Source organism: Micromys minutus, assembly GCF_963924665.1.
Source record: "Micromys minutus genome assembly, chromosome: 17".
Classification (NCBI taxonomy): domain Eukaryota; kingdom Metazoa; phylum Chordata; class Mammalia; order Rodentia; family Muridae; genus Micromys; species Micromys minutus.
The window spans coordinates 29,286,009-29,302,211 of record NC_137952.1 but is presented as its reverse complement, the minus strand read 5'-3'; the positions used below and the strand labels follow the sequence as shown (position 1 = coordinate 29,302,211).

General features: G+C 39.9%; 1 protein-coding gene and 1 pseudogene across 3 annotated transcripts in view; both read right to left on the bottom strand.

The window, feature by feature from the left end:
* The window catches only part of GOLM2 (golgi membrane protein 2), a 65,977-nt gene that overhangs the window by 36,194 nt on the left and 13,580 nt on the right, over positions 1–16,203 (bottom strand). For both annotated transcript variants that reach the window (XM_080930856.1, XM_080930857.1), the window contains exon 2: positions 1,612–1,666. In XM_080930856.1, coding sequence (XP_080786982.1) covers positions 1,612–1,666 — 55 coding nt within the window. The remainder of the gene's footprint in view (positions 1–1,611; positions 1,667–16,203) is intronic.
* On the bottom strand, positions 12,555–13,481 carry LOC308431855 (prohibitin-2-like; annotated as a pseudogene). The gene is made up of 2 exons: positions 13,473–13,481; positions 12,555–13,408 (listed from the first exon to the last, which is right to left on the bottom strand). The product of its transcript is annotated as a prohibitin-2-like (transcript).

Sequence of the window (16,203 nt, the reverse complement as noted above, 5' to 3'; positions counted from 1 at the left end):
CATTGGAGCATCAGAAATTTCAAATATCATGTATTTTCCAACTTTGCTGTATTTTTTTTTTTAACATTATTTCTTGGCTTCAGTTTTGAAGTCTGTATTTACTTCTCCTTTACTAACTTCCTGGGCGGGCCCATATTAACAGAACACTTGATTGTTTAGGTAGGATTTGAACATAAGTTCTTAGATGCATCTTGCAATCTTTCCCTTCCCCTTCTTCCTCTTCCTTTCCCTGCCCTGCCCCTCCCTCCCTCCCTCCCTCCCCCCTCTCTTTTTTTGGAAACAGGTTCTCTCTGTGTAACTCTGCTGGCCCAGAACTCATAGAGATCTACCTGCTCTACCCTGGTTACATTGTACATTCTTTTCTCTTTCTTGTTTTGCTTTTTGAGGTAGGGTCTCTTTTTAGCCCTGGCTGTTCTGGCTCTACAAACTAAAGGTGTGGGCCACCACCGCCCAGCTACACTGCAGCTTCTTAATATGAGCTCAAAGATAATGTTCAATGAAGCTGCTACTGGCTGCTATTGTAAGAGTCACTTACAATAGTCTAAAGGTAGCCTTGGCTACACAGGGAGACCTTAACTAAAAGTCCTACAGAATAGCGCCACTCACATTCAGTGTAAGTTTTAGCTACTCAATTACATTTCTCTGGAAACACCCTTACAGATGTGGGGCAGAGTTGTTTCCCCCAGGTGATTTTAAATCCAGTCAAATTGACAATGAAGATTAAACCATCACATGCCCCAATTCCAAAAGGCAAGCTGACAGAGGAAGTGATATAATCTAAAAGAGGAGCTTGCTCTCTTTGCCTGTTCTTTTCTATAAAAGCTGTAACGATTTCCTATTACTTCATCTAAAACAACATGGCAGTTGGTCCTAAATGATGTAAGAGCAGGCTGAGCAAGATATGGAAAGCAAGCAAACTGATGGCCTCTTGATCTCTGTCCCATGATAAAAGACTATAATCCACAACACGTAATAAACTCTCTCCTCCCAGGTTGCTTTTGGTCAAGGTGTTTTATCACAGAAATAGAGAACTAATTAATATACTTTTAAAGTTAGAGCATTAAATGTATTCATTACTTATTTCTCTATCTCACCAAAGCATCCTCAAATCTGAATGGATAATGTTAGTAGATTAGACACAATGCAGAATAAGAGCCCCATCTCTTTTTTCCTAGAAATGTAATGACCACATAAGCTACAGTTCAATTTTCTTTGAGAATTTTTTATATGTGTTTATGTGCTTGTACACATGCATGCATATGTACGAAGAGTCCAGAGACCTACTTGTTCCTGCTTCCTGAGTGGTGGGATTAAAGGCGTGTGCCACCATCACCTGGCTCAGTGATCTACTACTTAATTCTTGAAGATTTGAGACATGAAGTAGTCTTTAACTTTACTCTATAATTAAAAGTTTCTTGGAGGCAAGAGAGATAGCTCAGAGGTTAAGAGCACCAACTGTTCTTCCAGAGGTCCTGAGTTCAATTCCCAGCAACCACATGGTGGCTCATAAACATCTATAATGAGATCTGGTGTCCTTTTCTAGCCTGCAAGCCGATATGCAGACAGAACACTGCATACATAATAAATAAATCTAAAAGAAAAATGTCTTACCCTTTAAATGATGTATGTCTGCCATCTGATATGATATGTTGTTTTGTAGCTTAACCTAAAAAAGAAATTGTTTTCATTTTAATAATATATAGGTTTTTTCTTTTCTTAACACAATGTCTTATGTAGCTCAAACTATTCTTGAACTCCCTGCATTATTTTTGTTGTTGCTGTTTGGTTTGGGTTTTTCTTTTTGAGACAAGGACTTTTTATATAGCTTTAGCCAGTCTGGAATGGTATGTAGAGCAGGCTAACCTTAAACTCAGAAGTATTTGCCTGGAACTAAAGGTGTGTGCCACCGCCCTGCTCTTCTCCGTACAGTCTAGGATTTCCATGCCTCCACCTCTAGTGCTCACATGTGTGCACCATTTCACCCACCAAGAATGTCCTTTCATTCATATTTATTCACACTCACTTTGAACTTGACCATAAATGTAAACAAAACTCTATACCTCACCTCTACTTCAAAAAGAATTAAGAGGTAAATTCTGACTCTATAATGTTTATTATTAAATTGCACAGGAATATTTATTTACCTGATACACAGTATAACAATTTTCAGTGTTTTAGAGTTTGAATTGAACATCATTTATTGACTTCTCTACCTCAAATCATACTGAAGATCTCTCACTAACTCAGTATTAGAGTAAGATTAACTCTTTAAAATATTTACTATCAAATCAAAAGTGATTTCTTCTTATCAGACTTTGCCAGGGCAACACAGTCTCTCTGTGTTCAGGTGTGTGCCCAAGATACAAAGCCATAGCCACTGTCCTTTAGAAGCCAGTACACATGATTGCTAAAAACATATGTGTATAAAACCTGACTGAAGCCAAGGCTTACCACTCAGAGTAAAAGGAAAGGCACGTACTTGAACTATATAGAAATTGTTATGTTTTAAAATCTTTCACTTTTCCCCTTTATACTTTTATTTTTCATGAAAAGGTTCTTGCTGTAGACAATCTTTGCCTAGGTGTAAAACTTAAGTAAATATCACTGCAAATGGGTACTGTTGCCTAAAAGTAGGCCAGATTCACAAAGATTCAAAGCAACCATAAGAGGCAAATGATAAATACCAATAATAATTTCTAAATAATATTTTTAAATTTCTGATTTGAAGTATAGACATAGATAGATATCTCATATAACGTTCACATAATTTCTCCCAGTGTGTATAACTATTAGTACAACTTCAAAATTAGGGCAATAACATAACAAGTATGTACAGTTCTATGTCATTTAATCATATGTTGGTCTGAATCCACAATAATAGTCAAGACACAAAAAAGTGTTCCATCACCACAAAGACTTCTCTTCTACTATATTTTGTTTTATAATATTAGTGTGTGTGTGTGTGTGTGTGTGTGTATGTGTGTGTGTGTGTGTGTACATAATGTACACAGAAGCCAGAGGACAATTGAAGGAAAAGAATTTTTTCTTCCACCACATGAATCCAGGAGATCAAACTCAGGTCCATTAGATTTACAGCCATCCTACCAGATCTTACATTATCTTTTATAGTCAAGACTCATTTCCTTTCTCCTACCATCTTGTGCCAACATACTGGCAAGAATATGAAACAACAAAGAAAACATAAGGGGGTGTCAAGGAATTAGTAGGCAAGTAGTACCTTAAGAGTATAATTCTTTTGATAAGGATTCTGTCTGAAACAGGGCTTTAAGGTTGGATAAAATCTGAAGCAAGTAGAAAAAAGCCCAGAAAGAGAAAATACTCAAGAAAGTGTATAGAGTCAAGACAGCAGAAGAAAGAATAGTAGGAAAAGGAGCTAGGGCAGGAAAGGCAAGGAAGGTCCTTTCAAATCAAGCCCGAGTCCCTACAGCTTAATTATTAAGTTCATCCATAAACAAAGAGCAGATGAAAGCAGGACTGTTTCAAGAGCAGGAGTCTAGCAGTCTCACTGAAGTCGTGGGGTCTTTGAAGAAGGAGGTTTAAATAAGGCTGATGCACAGTTATGAAAAGGAATGAAACACTACTAGTACATAGCCTAACACAGGTACACTCTGAGAACACTACATAGGCAAGTGAAAGACACTCAGAAAAAGGCAAAACAATTCTGATCCCACCCTTATGAAGTGCATAGAAAAGGCCAGTCCATAAGGACAGAAAGAAAACAGCCGTCTGGGGAGGGAAGGTAACAAGGAGTCTCTAAAGAGTCTTTCACAAGTCCAGGCTCTGCATCTGACAACATCCCTAGCCATAAGAGTGACTTCTTACTGTGCACAGCAATGAAAATGATTTAGAATTAGATAGTGACAACAGCTATGATACTATAAATTTATTTTAAAAAATAAACTATACACTTTAGAAGGGTTAGTTTTATATTAATTACATCTACTTTTTTTTTTTTTTTTTTTTTTGCATCTCCATTTTATAATGCAAAACAAAAAGGACCATAAGAAAGCTGAGTGTGCTCTGGACAGCACACAGAAAAATACAGATGGGACAATGAACACTATGTGTTCAAGGACCTCATTATTCAAAAAGACATCGAAGGAAACAGGCAATTATAGCACGGTGAGACAAATAATAGCATGAATTTTATAAGCATATAGAAAAACAGTAGAAACAGCACACAAATCTAGCCTCAGGAGAAAACAGGAGGCTTCTGGAGAGGACAATAATGTCTGACATGACTCCTATAGAAAGAGTAACTCTCAGGCTGGAGAGATGGCTCAGTGGTTAGAGCACTGACTACTCTTCCAGAGGTCCTGAGTTCAAATACCAGCAACCACATGGTGACTCTCAACCATCTGTAATGAGATCTGATGCCCTCTTCTGGTGTGTCTGAAGACAGCTATAGCGTTCTTATATATAATAAATAAATAAAAACAAGAGTAACTCTCACTCATGTGGAAGTAGGGGAGGTAAAGAGGAAAGATATTTAAAGATGCACCAAAACTTAGAAGTAAAAATCACTCAATATTCTAGGATCTGCTATCAGTCCCAATGAACTAGAAAATAATAAATTAAGGGTAAATATTAAGATCTATCTCTTTAAAACACAATTAAGGTCTATAGCACAAGAGTCTTACCAACAATGATGGGCATTTTCCATGGAATTTCAAAAAGACTTTTTAAGCAAGATCATGATCCAATTTGCACTTTTGAAGTAAATTTAGCTGCAGTCAATGGGCAGACCAGAGAGGACAAGACTAGACAAAATGAAATCAGATCATTTTACAGGTGAGAAAAAAAACCTCTCTTAACTAGGCTTGTTTGTATAGGGACAACAAGCTAAGGATTATTGGTTACACTTTATTGGTAGAGCAAAAATTTCCAAGGAATATTTTATGATACTGAGTTCCATAAAACTCAGCATCCAATGTCTCTAAATAGTTTTGTGGGAAATAAGCTATAATGCTGAGTCTATGCTTGTGTGAGAGTTGTGGCCACAGTGACGGAAATTATATGGCCTCCTAAACCTTGAGAACTTACTGCTGACTTTTTATTAAAAGGCCTGATCACTCCTAAACTAACAGGATAAGAATAGAAAGGCAGCTCCTTGAGGAGCTAGTTAAAGGTGCTTGTAACCAAGTCTGATCCCAGAACCCACATGATAGGAGAGAAATGACTCCTGAGGTTGTCTCTGACCTCCACATAAGTACATTGGCATGAACAGGCTCCCCACCCCCAGTAAATAAATGTAAATGACAGACACACAAATGGTGGGGGCAGGGAGCAGGAAAACAGGCACACAGCCAGCCAGCCTAGGAAGAGTTTGCAGTGTAGTAAGACACAGGCGCTATCTGAAAATCCCTGGAGCTAGAACTACAGGAAGTTATCAGTAGCCCAACATGGGTGCTGGGGACTGAATGGGTCCTGTGGAAGAGAACAAGGTGCACTTAACCACTGAACCCTCTGCTAGCCCCTAATTTTGGTTCTTGCTACTACTTATTAATTAGAAATTAATTTGAGTCATCACATTTCCACACCCACTGTTAATAAGCAATGCTCTAAACAGTTCTAAAATTACTTAGCTTTTCTTCTAAACATCTTCTAGACAGGATACAGCACAAAACCTCAAAAGTATTATTTACCACGTATCTCACAAAGGGATCCTCATCTCTGCTTATCAGAATTGAAATTCTGAAAACAAGAATTATGTCTCAGCTAGTGGACTGTAACATAAAAGAAATTGTCTTATTTATCCGTATCCCCAAGTGTTCAACCGTAGAACACTGAATGCATGCATGCCGTGTGACTCCCTAGACTTGTATGCCCCATGCTCTTTCGACTTTGTACTCTTCCCTACTTGAACTATCTTCATTCATGTTTGTATATATTTTTAACTAGCTTTCAAGAATTTTGGGGGGTGGGAGAGGGAAGGTTAGGTTTAGTATCCTATCTGGCTTCAAACGAGACATCGTAGATGAGAATTACCTTGAAACGTTTCATTTGTTGTTTTTTGAGGGGTTTTTTGTTTGTTTTGCAAGTCAGGGTTTCTCTGTGTAGCCCTGGCTGTTGTGGAACTCACTCACTCACCCTCACCCACCTACACCTCCCCCTCCTCCCCATAGGCCAGGCTGGTCTCACTGGCCTCAAATTCACAGGGATCTTGCCTGCCTCTGCCTCCCAAAGGTTGGGGCTAAAGGCATGTATAACCATCAGCCAGCTAACTTTAAAACTATTAATCATCCTGCCTCCATACCCAGTTTATACAGTGCTGGGATTGAACCTGAGAACCTACAAGCTAGGCCTGCACTATACTAAGCTACACTACTCACCTCTCACAGATTTTTGAACTTCCCCACATAATTCCCATCAACACTTTCATTGTCTTAAGAGTTTATTTCTCCTCTGCTTTTCTGTAATACCAGTCCCTAGGATTTGGATCTCTAAAAACTAGCCAATTCCCTGTGCTCTCTGGCCTCTACCCTGCCGATGTCTTTTTTCACTGGTTCCTTTTCTCACTGCTGTGACAAAACCCCCACCTATGGGAACCTATAGCTATACAGCCCTGAGTGCATAGCAGCTCAGCTCATCTTGGACATAAACGAAGTGGACCAGGTAGTACATTCACTGGAGAAGCAACCGACAAGGACCAAGGAGTAATGCTGAGTGTAGTCTTGTCACCTGGCTTTGTGTACCTGGGCAGAACATCATGGCAGCAGGGCTGTGTGGAGGGACACACCCCCAGACACCTACTTCCCTCAGCCAGGCTCCATCTCCTCAAGTTTCCAGGCCTCCCAAAATAACACCAGCACCTGTACTAAGCCCTAAGCACAGGAGCCTTTTCTGAGGACACTTCATGTTCAAAAGAGTAACACTGTTCTTCTTGTGACCTCTTCTGAAGTACAGGTTCCTATCTCCTCAGGAAGAACCATCTCCTTCTATTTCCCAGCATACTTCTGATTCATTTCCAAGTATTTCATATACTCCCTCTAATGTTTCATCCTCTAGGACCTCAAACTTTGCCTCTATTTTCCTACCAGCCCTTTCTGAAATTCTTTTAATGCTTTCTCCAGCCTCTGTGGTTTGTCTAGAGTAATTCTGGCACCTGTTACCCGCTCAGTTGCTTTGCTTTCCTTTCCATCTGGGGACTTGAAAATGCTCAGCTGTGTCTGCTTCACTTTCATTATGGCTTGTTCTTGGGCAATTAGCAAAGCTATGACCGAATACTGCAGAGGTTACATATACTTAGCTTTTAATAAGCTACTGCCATTTCTTTCTCCTTTGTCTCCAACACCAAAAAAAAGTAACAACAGTCTTGGTGTCTGCCTCCCATCCTTACTCCCATTTTAAAACTATTTCACGCTGAAATGGTTTCTACAAACAATTCTACCTTCTTTAATATATTTAGTAGTTGTGTGTGTGTGTGTGTGTGTGTGTGTGTGTGTGTGTGTGTGTGTGTGTTTGGTTGTTTTATTTTTTAATCTAGTCAGTGAGCTGGTTCAGTGGGTTAAGGAACTTGCCACCAAATCTAACAACCTGAGTTTGACTCCTCAGAGCCCTCAGGGTGGACAGAAGGAGAGAACCAATGATTACAAGTTATCCTCTGACCCCTAGTATGTGCTACGGACCACACATGCATACAAAATAAATAAATGTAATAAAAACTGCATTTTCAAAGTTAAGAAGCAAAGGCAGGAGAATTAAAAGTTCAAACCAGCTTACACTATAAATAAAACAAGTTCCAGACTTCAAAAAAAAAAAAAAAAAATCACCAAAAAAAACCCACCCCCAAAACAAACAAACAAAAACAACCACAAAAAGTCCATACTCTTTCCCCTTCACCACCTACTATGATTCAGCAGCCTAGGGTTGGTACAGGAACTCAAGAGACTCTGATAAATAGGTACAGCAATTACTCATTTACCCTGTCTCTGGCTAGAACACACGCCAGCTGTGTGAAAGCAGAGCACCATTAATAACTGCTAGCACTGATAATCAACTTACAAAAAGTCAAGATTTATTTAGGCTTTCCTTTCAAAGATTTCAGTTCCCAGCCACTTGGTCTCTTTGTCCTTTGGGCCTGTGGCAAGACAGCACAACATGACAGGGAACACTTAGCAAAGGCCTGCTCATCTCTGCCAGGAAGCAAAGAGAGGAAGCAGCTGGACTGGGATATCAAGATCACCCTTGAGGGCACCCTGCTTCCCAGGCCTTACCACTAGTCCCATCACCATGGCCTGGGAACAAAGCCTTCAATACATGAACCCCTGCACAAAGTTCAAGCTCCAAATTAGGAGCTGGAGAGATACCTAAGCAGTCAAGAGCACTGGCTGCTTTTCCAGAGGACCTTTTTCATTTCCTAGTACCCACATGGCATCTCACAACTGTCTGCAATTCCAAGTTATGGAGGATCTGATGGCCTCTTCTGACATCCAAGGATAATAGGCACTCATACGGTACACATACAGTCAGTCAAAATTCATACACATAAGAGCCAAGCTATAGCATGATGAATGCATATTAAAAGCTTGTTCTACACCAGATCCTGTGATAAATCCTCCTGAGAGCATTTAATGCTTACAACCACCCTACAAAGTAAGCATAATGATTATTATGGTATATTATGCTTGGCCCAGGGAGTGGCACTATTAGAAGGTGTGACCCTGTTGGAGTAGATATGTCACTGTGAGTGTGGGCTTTAAGACTCTCATGCTAGCTGTCTGGAAGCCAGTATTCTGCTAGTAGTCTTCAGATAAAGATGCGGAACTCTCAGCTCTTCCTGCACCTTGCCTACCTGGATGCTGCCATGCTCTCTCCTTGATGGACTGAACCTCTGAACCTGTAAGCCAGACCCAATTAAATGCTGTCCTAATAAGAGTTGATTTGGTCATAGTGTCTGTTCACAGCAGTAAAACCCTAACTAATACAATAATAATTTCCATTTCATAGATGAGAACCTTGTTCCCTAAGTCACAGGCACAGATTTTGGATACTCTTCCAAGCAATACTAATCCAAAGATGTGCCTGTGACCACTGCACATGTATTAAATCTGACAGAGATTAACCTTGACCTCTCACATCTTACATTGCACATACTCCTGTAATATGCGATCTGTCTCTCTTAAAGTGGTAGTAGATATCATGCCTTGTTACATGGGGAGTGAGGTGTTTAAGTCAAAGTCTTGTTATGTAGCTCTGGGTGGTCTGGAACTCACCACCAGGCTGGACTTGAACTTACAACAATCTTCTTGCCCCTTCTTGAGTGCCTGGTTTGAAAGCATACAGCATGCTTGTCTTGTTACATGCTTTTAAAAATAATTTTATTATAGTATTTATTTGTATGTTTGCACATTTATGTCCATGTGTGATAGTCAGAGGAAAACTTGCAGGAATTGGTTCTTTCCTTCACCGTGTTGGTTCCAGAGACTGAACTCAGGTCATCAAGCTTGACATCAAGTGCATTTACCTGCTGGGTCATCTCATTGGCCCTATTAGTTACATATTTTAAGTGAGCGAAGTCTTTGGTCATGGTTGGCTACAATAAACCACAGGGTTTTTTTTTTCACTTACTCATTAATTGTGTTTTAAAATTGTATTGGATTGTGGTACACATTCATTATTCATTCAATCAATGAATTATTTCTGAGTGTACTGTATTTTAGGACTGGGGATACAAAGTATTTTGTTGGCCCATTAAATCACTGAAATCATTTATTCCATTAGCCAGTCACAAGGAAATACTAGGCAAAGATTAGAGATATAGAAATATACAAGGAACAGAAGGGAGTTCTAATTAAATGATATAAATTCTGGAGTCATGGGCATGCTTATTTGTGAGTAAATATAGCTACTTAGGAAAAGAATAAAACAAGGAGGATTCAAACTAAAAGTTATGAGCAGTACTAAACAGTGGTAAACAGAGGGGAAGCCAGCAAAGGAGAGTAAGAAACAGGAAAGCCTGGGGTCATGGGAGCCAAGAGCATAGAGAACTGGAGAAAAGATGCTGAGACACAGGTAGTAGTAAAAGAAAATGTAGGTGAAAAAGAAAAACAACCCTCTCAAAAATATTTGACCGCTAAGGGAAAGATTCAAGTATTTTTCAAATACTAGGCAGCAAATTTATAGAGAGATTTATTAAAGGTCTCTGAGAAGGTAGAATTAGATCCAAAGAACAAGTAGGAAGATTGGCGGACAGAAAGAAGGACCTTCCTTTAACTAAAAAGTAAAACAGGGAAGATTTGGTAGAACAAGTTTTACCCACCATTTCTGAGATAGGGTTTCTCTGTGTATCCCTGACTGTTCTCAAACTCAGATGTGCATGCCTCTGCCTCCCAAGTGCTGGGATTTAAGGCATGTACCACCACACCCTGTCCTTACCATATAATTCTTAAAATAGGCAGGTAACAATTTTGAGAAAGAATTAAAATGGGGAAAAGGTAAGAAAAGAGGATGAGTGAGCTGGAAAGGGAAAGAGATGTGAAAAGTATCCTAACGTGCATACTGTGTACATCAGTTCACTGACCAAACATTTCTACTAGTATGGTTCTGCGACTTTCTCCAACTATGCTCAAAATAAGCATGTGAAATAGTACGTGTCCAGTGTAGTGTTAGACAAGAATAATTCCTGCATTTCAGAGGCAAAGGCAGAGGAGCAGGGTCTGGGGGCAGGGGAGTGGGGGCAGGGGAAGGGGGTAGAGGAGAAGAGGGGCGGGGAACAGATGAGTAAGGGTCAGGGGAGTAGGAGAAAGAGGAAGAGAGGGGCAGGAAGCAGAGGGATGGGGAAGAGGGGAATGGGAACAGAGTGGAAGAGGGGAATGGGGGCAGAAGGTCGGAGGAGAAGCAGGACAGAGGGGAAGGGAGGCAGAGGGATAGGGGCCTAAGGGACAGGGGTAGGAGGACCTTTGACTGTTCTGTCTCTTATATTTTCATACAATTTCCCCTAATTTAGTAAAACATGTCACTAGAATTTTGATGAGACTGTGTTGCATATGTAGGTCACATTTGGTAATATCGCCAATATTTAACCGTATAAATTTTGCCAAACCATGAGTATGGGAGATATTTCTATATTTTTAATGTCTTCTTCAGTATCTTCCACATTTTAAAGTTTATTGTGGAAGTCTTTCATACCCTTGATTAGGCTTATTTTTAGTTTTTGTTGTTGTTTGTTTTTAAGCTGTGAATGTTTTTCCCTTTCCCTTCTTTCTTTCCCAGCAAGCTCATTACGAGTAGACAGGAAAACAATTAATCTTTGTGCGTTGGTTTAGTATCCATCTATACTTCTAAAATCACTTATGAGCACTGGGTCCCAACCTGTGCGTTGTGACCTCTTTAGAAGTCAAATGACCCTTTCACAAGCACAAATCAGACATCTGCATATCAGATGTTTATATTACAATTCATAACTGTAGCAAACAGTCTATGAAGTAGCGACAGAAATAATTTGTTGGTTGGGGGTCACCATGACATGAGGAACTGTATGTATCAAAGGGCTGCAGCATGGGGGGGGGCTGAGTCCATAGGGTCTTCAAGGATAGGACCATACAAACAGATCTCTCTTTTTCCTTCCTTATTGGAATTCCTTTGTTTTCTTCTCTTGTCTTATTACTTTAGCTTAGTCCTCAAGCATTATATTAAGTGGAGTAGATATTTTGTCTCATTTCTGACTTAAAAGAAATGCTTTCAGCTTTTCTTGATCTAGCATTATGTGGCTACAGATCTATCATATCATCTTCATTATGCTGAGGTATGTTCCTTCCACTTGTTTCTTTAGGGCTTTTATCATGAAAAGATGTTAAACTTTGCCAAAGGCCTTTTCTTGGCTATTGAGATGATCTTGTGATGTGATATGTGTATGCAGTGTATGAAGGCCAGAGGCAGATGTCAGATACTGTTATTCTTCTACCGAGTTTCAATTGTATTTTTTTGAGACAAGTTTTTCACTGTTATGCCATCTCTCACCAAACCTGGACTTAATCCTTTCAGCTAAGAGTGGTTGATGGAGAAGCCTCTGGGATTCAACTGTTTTCCCCATTTCTCTCCCAGTCCCCAGTATTGGGGTCACAGACTGGCTGCCATGTCTTTCATACAGATAATGAACATCTCAACTCAGATCCTCATGCTTGCTTGCTTTCTTCTTTTCTTTCTTTCTTTCTTTCTTTCTTTTTTTTTTTTTTTTTTTTTAGTGTAAGTTGTAAAAAAATTTTATGGAGAATTCCTGGCATGGTGGTTATTTCCCTTCATTCTGGGAGAGAGACAATGCTGTAGGAAATCACTGAGAAATCACACTGTCCCCCCCCCCTCCCCGACAATATAGTATGGAGGGAGGGAAACCCCTTGAAAGGGTTGGTCTTCAGTCTTCCTTAATCCAAGAGGGCAGATACAGAAGAATCTATCACATGATGCTTGGGTCAGAGTGGGGTGTGCTTGACCCCCTAGCTGGCTTCTCCAAACTGGAGAAGTGCACCAAATTTTCTAGTGTTGGGGTTCTTGATGTACACTTATTTTTTACCCTTAATGAGGATGTCACTTCCTCAAGTAAAGCTTTGATTCTGTAGATTCAGCACAAGGTTGTCAGCTGTGAGATAGATTTGGTTCTGTGATGTGGCGATTGTCTTAGACATGTTCTTGGCTGCCCAGATCTTTTGGAGCTTGATATAGCCAGGATTCTTGCTCAGTGCTTCTCCAAGCATCTTGGCAGCCTCAGCCTCCCCTCTGCCCGCACAATCTTCTGTCCTTTTCCTGCTTCTCTTTCTCTACCAAAAACTGTGCCCACTGGGCTTCCTGCTGGGCTACTTGTTTGGCTGCTACAGCAGCTGTATACTCTCCGCTGAAGCTCAGCTCTGTGACAGCAACATTATCCAGGATGAGGCTGAAGTCCCTGGCGTGCTCTGTTAGCTCTTTTGGATCAAAAGGGACACCTGAGCCCACTGGGTAATCAGCTGCCAGGCACTGAACTTGGCCATCACACTCTTGACCACCTCATTGACAATGGACAGCAGCACTTGGGCGCTGGTACATGCTGGGGAGCTACTGGGCATTGGGTTGAAACAGCACACACAGGACATGTTCACCATCTGCAGGTCTTTGGACCTGTTGGGGAGGAGATTTTTCAAGGTCTGGCCCAAATGTCAGAGATGATGGGATACTGGAACCAGGGGATCCTAAAGTGAAGGCTAGGACTGTGTCATTTTGCATGCCACTAATATGATTAAAGAAGATGATGGCTCTATGACCACCTTCCACAGTGACTCACTGATGATGTAGGCCACCTCCCTGGCCTCCTTCAGCAGCAACTTCAGCACCATGCCCATGTCCCAAGGCCTGGCAGGCAGGCTCCCGCTAAATTCTTCAAGTTCTGGGCCAAGTCTGATTCTCCTGAAGGTGGCTACACCATAAGTCAGGAGGAGATGTCCACCAGCTTCTACCCCACTCCAGTTTACAGACCTCACCTTGCACATGAGGACTGGGGGCCTTAGAGCTTTTGGGCCAGATTCTCATGCTGAAACAGCAAGGACTCTGCACTGAGCTATCTCCCCAGCCTGGTTTCTGTCTTTAAGAATATGTATGTGCTATATGTCAGCCTCTTTAAAAGTCTAATAATTAGTATTCAACAATGATCTGTCTATCCTGAGCTTTTATTTTTGTTGGAACTCTTCTTGTGATAGACCTATTCACATGGGTTACATCTTTTGGATTTAAGTAGGTCACAGGAGCATTGTAATTTATAACTATCTTCACTTCGCAGTTTTTTTTTTATGTAAAATTTCAAGGTGTTCTTTAATAATCTTATAGATTTTGTAATGTTGTATGTAATATCTCTCTTTTAGTTCTTCACTCTCTATAGATTACTTTTGCTATGAGTTTCTTGATCTTGCTTATTTTTCCAAAGAACTTTTTGTTGTTGTTTGTTTGTTTGATGGTGAAAAAAGTGTATACTTAGAACTAATCAGCTGGACTCAGGTTAGATGATCCTGATCTTACTGGCAACATCCAGAGTGTCACCATCAGGAACCAACTGAACAGAAGCCTCCTTCTCTGTCAGGCCACATCAGTGTCCCAGTAATTCTTCATGGCCTGTTGATGCTTGTTAAGCCTTGACATCCTCGGTGGACAGTATGGTCCTTGTCCTCTATCATCTGCTGGTGGTACAGTGGTCAAGCTTGTTTCTCCCGGGTACACTCTTCTGAGGGTATTTATCTACCTCTGGAGCTGCAGGAAGGTGGGTGCCAATCTTTGTTCTGTGACATGATTGCCTTTCGGCACTGCCTTCTTACCCAAGGCCTTCTTTTTGGCTTTGGAAGGGGCAGGAGCTTCCTTCTTCACTCTCTATACCATCTTGGTGAAAAGCTTGTTTTGCTAGTTTTTTTTTTTTTTTTTTTAATTCTTAATCTCCATTTCATTAGTTTCTGCCCTGATCTTTATTATTTCATCTACTGTTCTGTGATTCATTATGCTCTTTCTTTTCTTTTAAGACTCTGAGATGTATCAGTATCATTTATTTGAAATTTCTCTGATATTTCAATGTCAATACTTATAGATAAAAATGTTCCTCTCAGACCTGTCTTAGATCTGGTAAGTTGTTTTCACTTTCATTTGATTCTAGAAATGTAACTTGTCCCTGATTTCTTCAATAATAAAAGTGTTGTCTCCTCTTTAGTATTCTATACTTTCTATGGTATCTCTTGCTACAGAGTTCTAGTTTTATTCAAGTATGATCTGATAAAAGAAATTATTTTGATTTTTTTTAATTGTGAAGACTTGCTTGATAGCCTAAAATATGATCTGTTTTAGAGACAGTTTCATGTGCTGCTAAAAGGAAAATGTATCTCATTCTTACTGGATGAAATGTCCTGTAAATGTGTGTTAGTCCATTTAATCTATAGTACATCTCAGCTCTTAAACTTCTTGACTTTTAATCTGGATGACTTCAGTAGATACCCTATCTATGGATGACAGTGAGGCACTAAAGTTATCTGTTATTTTTGTCAGGACTTATATATACTTTTGTGTCTACTAGTTTTATAACATTGAGAGCCCAATGTTTGGCACATAAATATTAACATTTACAATATTCTTTTAACAACTGTTTAATTAATTGACTAACTTTAGTGTGTAGAGGCATGAAAGCCACTCCACACCTGTGGAAGTCAGAGGACAACTTGTTAGTTTTCTCTATCTGTAATGTGAGACCCAAGGATCAAACTTGTAGCAAGTACCTTTAGCTACTAGACCATCTTGCCTGTCTAACTATTCTACCTTGATGAACTGTTCTGTTAGTGTGTATGGTCTTCTTCGTCTTTCCTGGCTAATTTTGGCTTTAAGTCTATTTTATCAGGAGAATAGCTACACCAGCTAGTGTTTAATGTGTATTTGCTGGGGATAGTAAATCCTTTCACTTTCAGGCCATGTTTGTCTTTGGTACCAATATTTTAATAGTATTCCTTCTTCCAATCTATGAACAAGAGAGATCCACCCCCCCTTTTGTTGTTGTTGTATTCTTTAATTTCCTTCATCAGTGTTTTTAATTTTTCATAGTAGGAGCTTTTGGTCCCTCTGTAAAATCCCAAGTGTTGATTTTGTTTGCTGTTAATGAGAACAGTATTGTTAATAATACGCTCTAACAATCCACTTCCTGTAAACAGCAGCATAACTGATTTTTGTGTCCTGGTTCTGTAACCTGAAGCTTACCAGAATTGTTAGTTCTACCCTTTTAAAGTTTGGTTGGTTTGGGGTTTTTTGGAGGGTGGGGGTGGTATTCCCAATTCTTTGTTTTGAGATAAGGTCTTACTGTATACCTCTGGCTGGCCTGGAACTCATTAAATACACCAGGCTAATCTCAAACTTAAAAACATACACTTGCCTCTGACTCCAAAGTGCTAGGATTAAAGGTATATGCAGCCTCACACAACCAATTTTCAACTCTTTTAATAGCTCTGAGTTAATTATACTACAAAGAAGTACATTTTGGATTATCTTCTAATTACTTCAATCCTTCCCTCCAGATATATAGTTAATGATTTTTCATGTTGCTTATCTCCTTCAAGAGTTATCAACTATGAGCTGGAAATAGCAGTGTAAACCTTTAATCCCAGCACTCAGGAGGCAGATGAATCTGAGTTTGAGGCCAGCCTGTTCTACAGAGTGAGTTCCAAGATGCAGAGTTATACAAGTAGTCCTCTA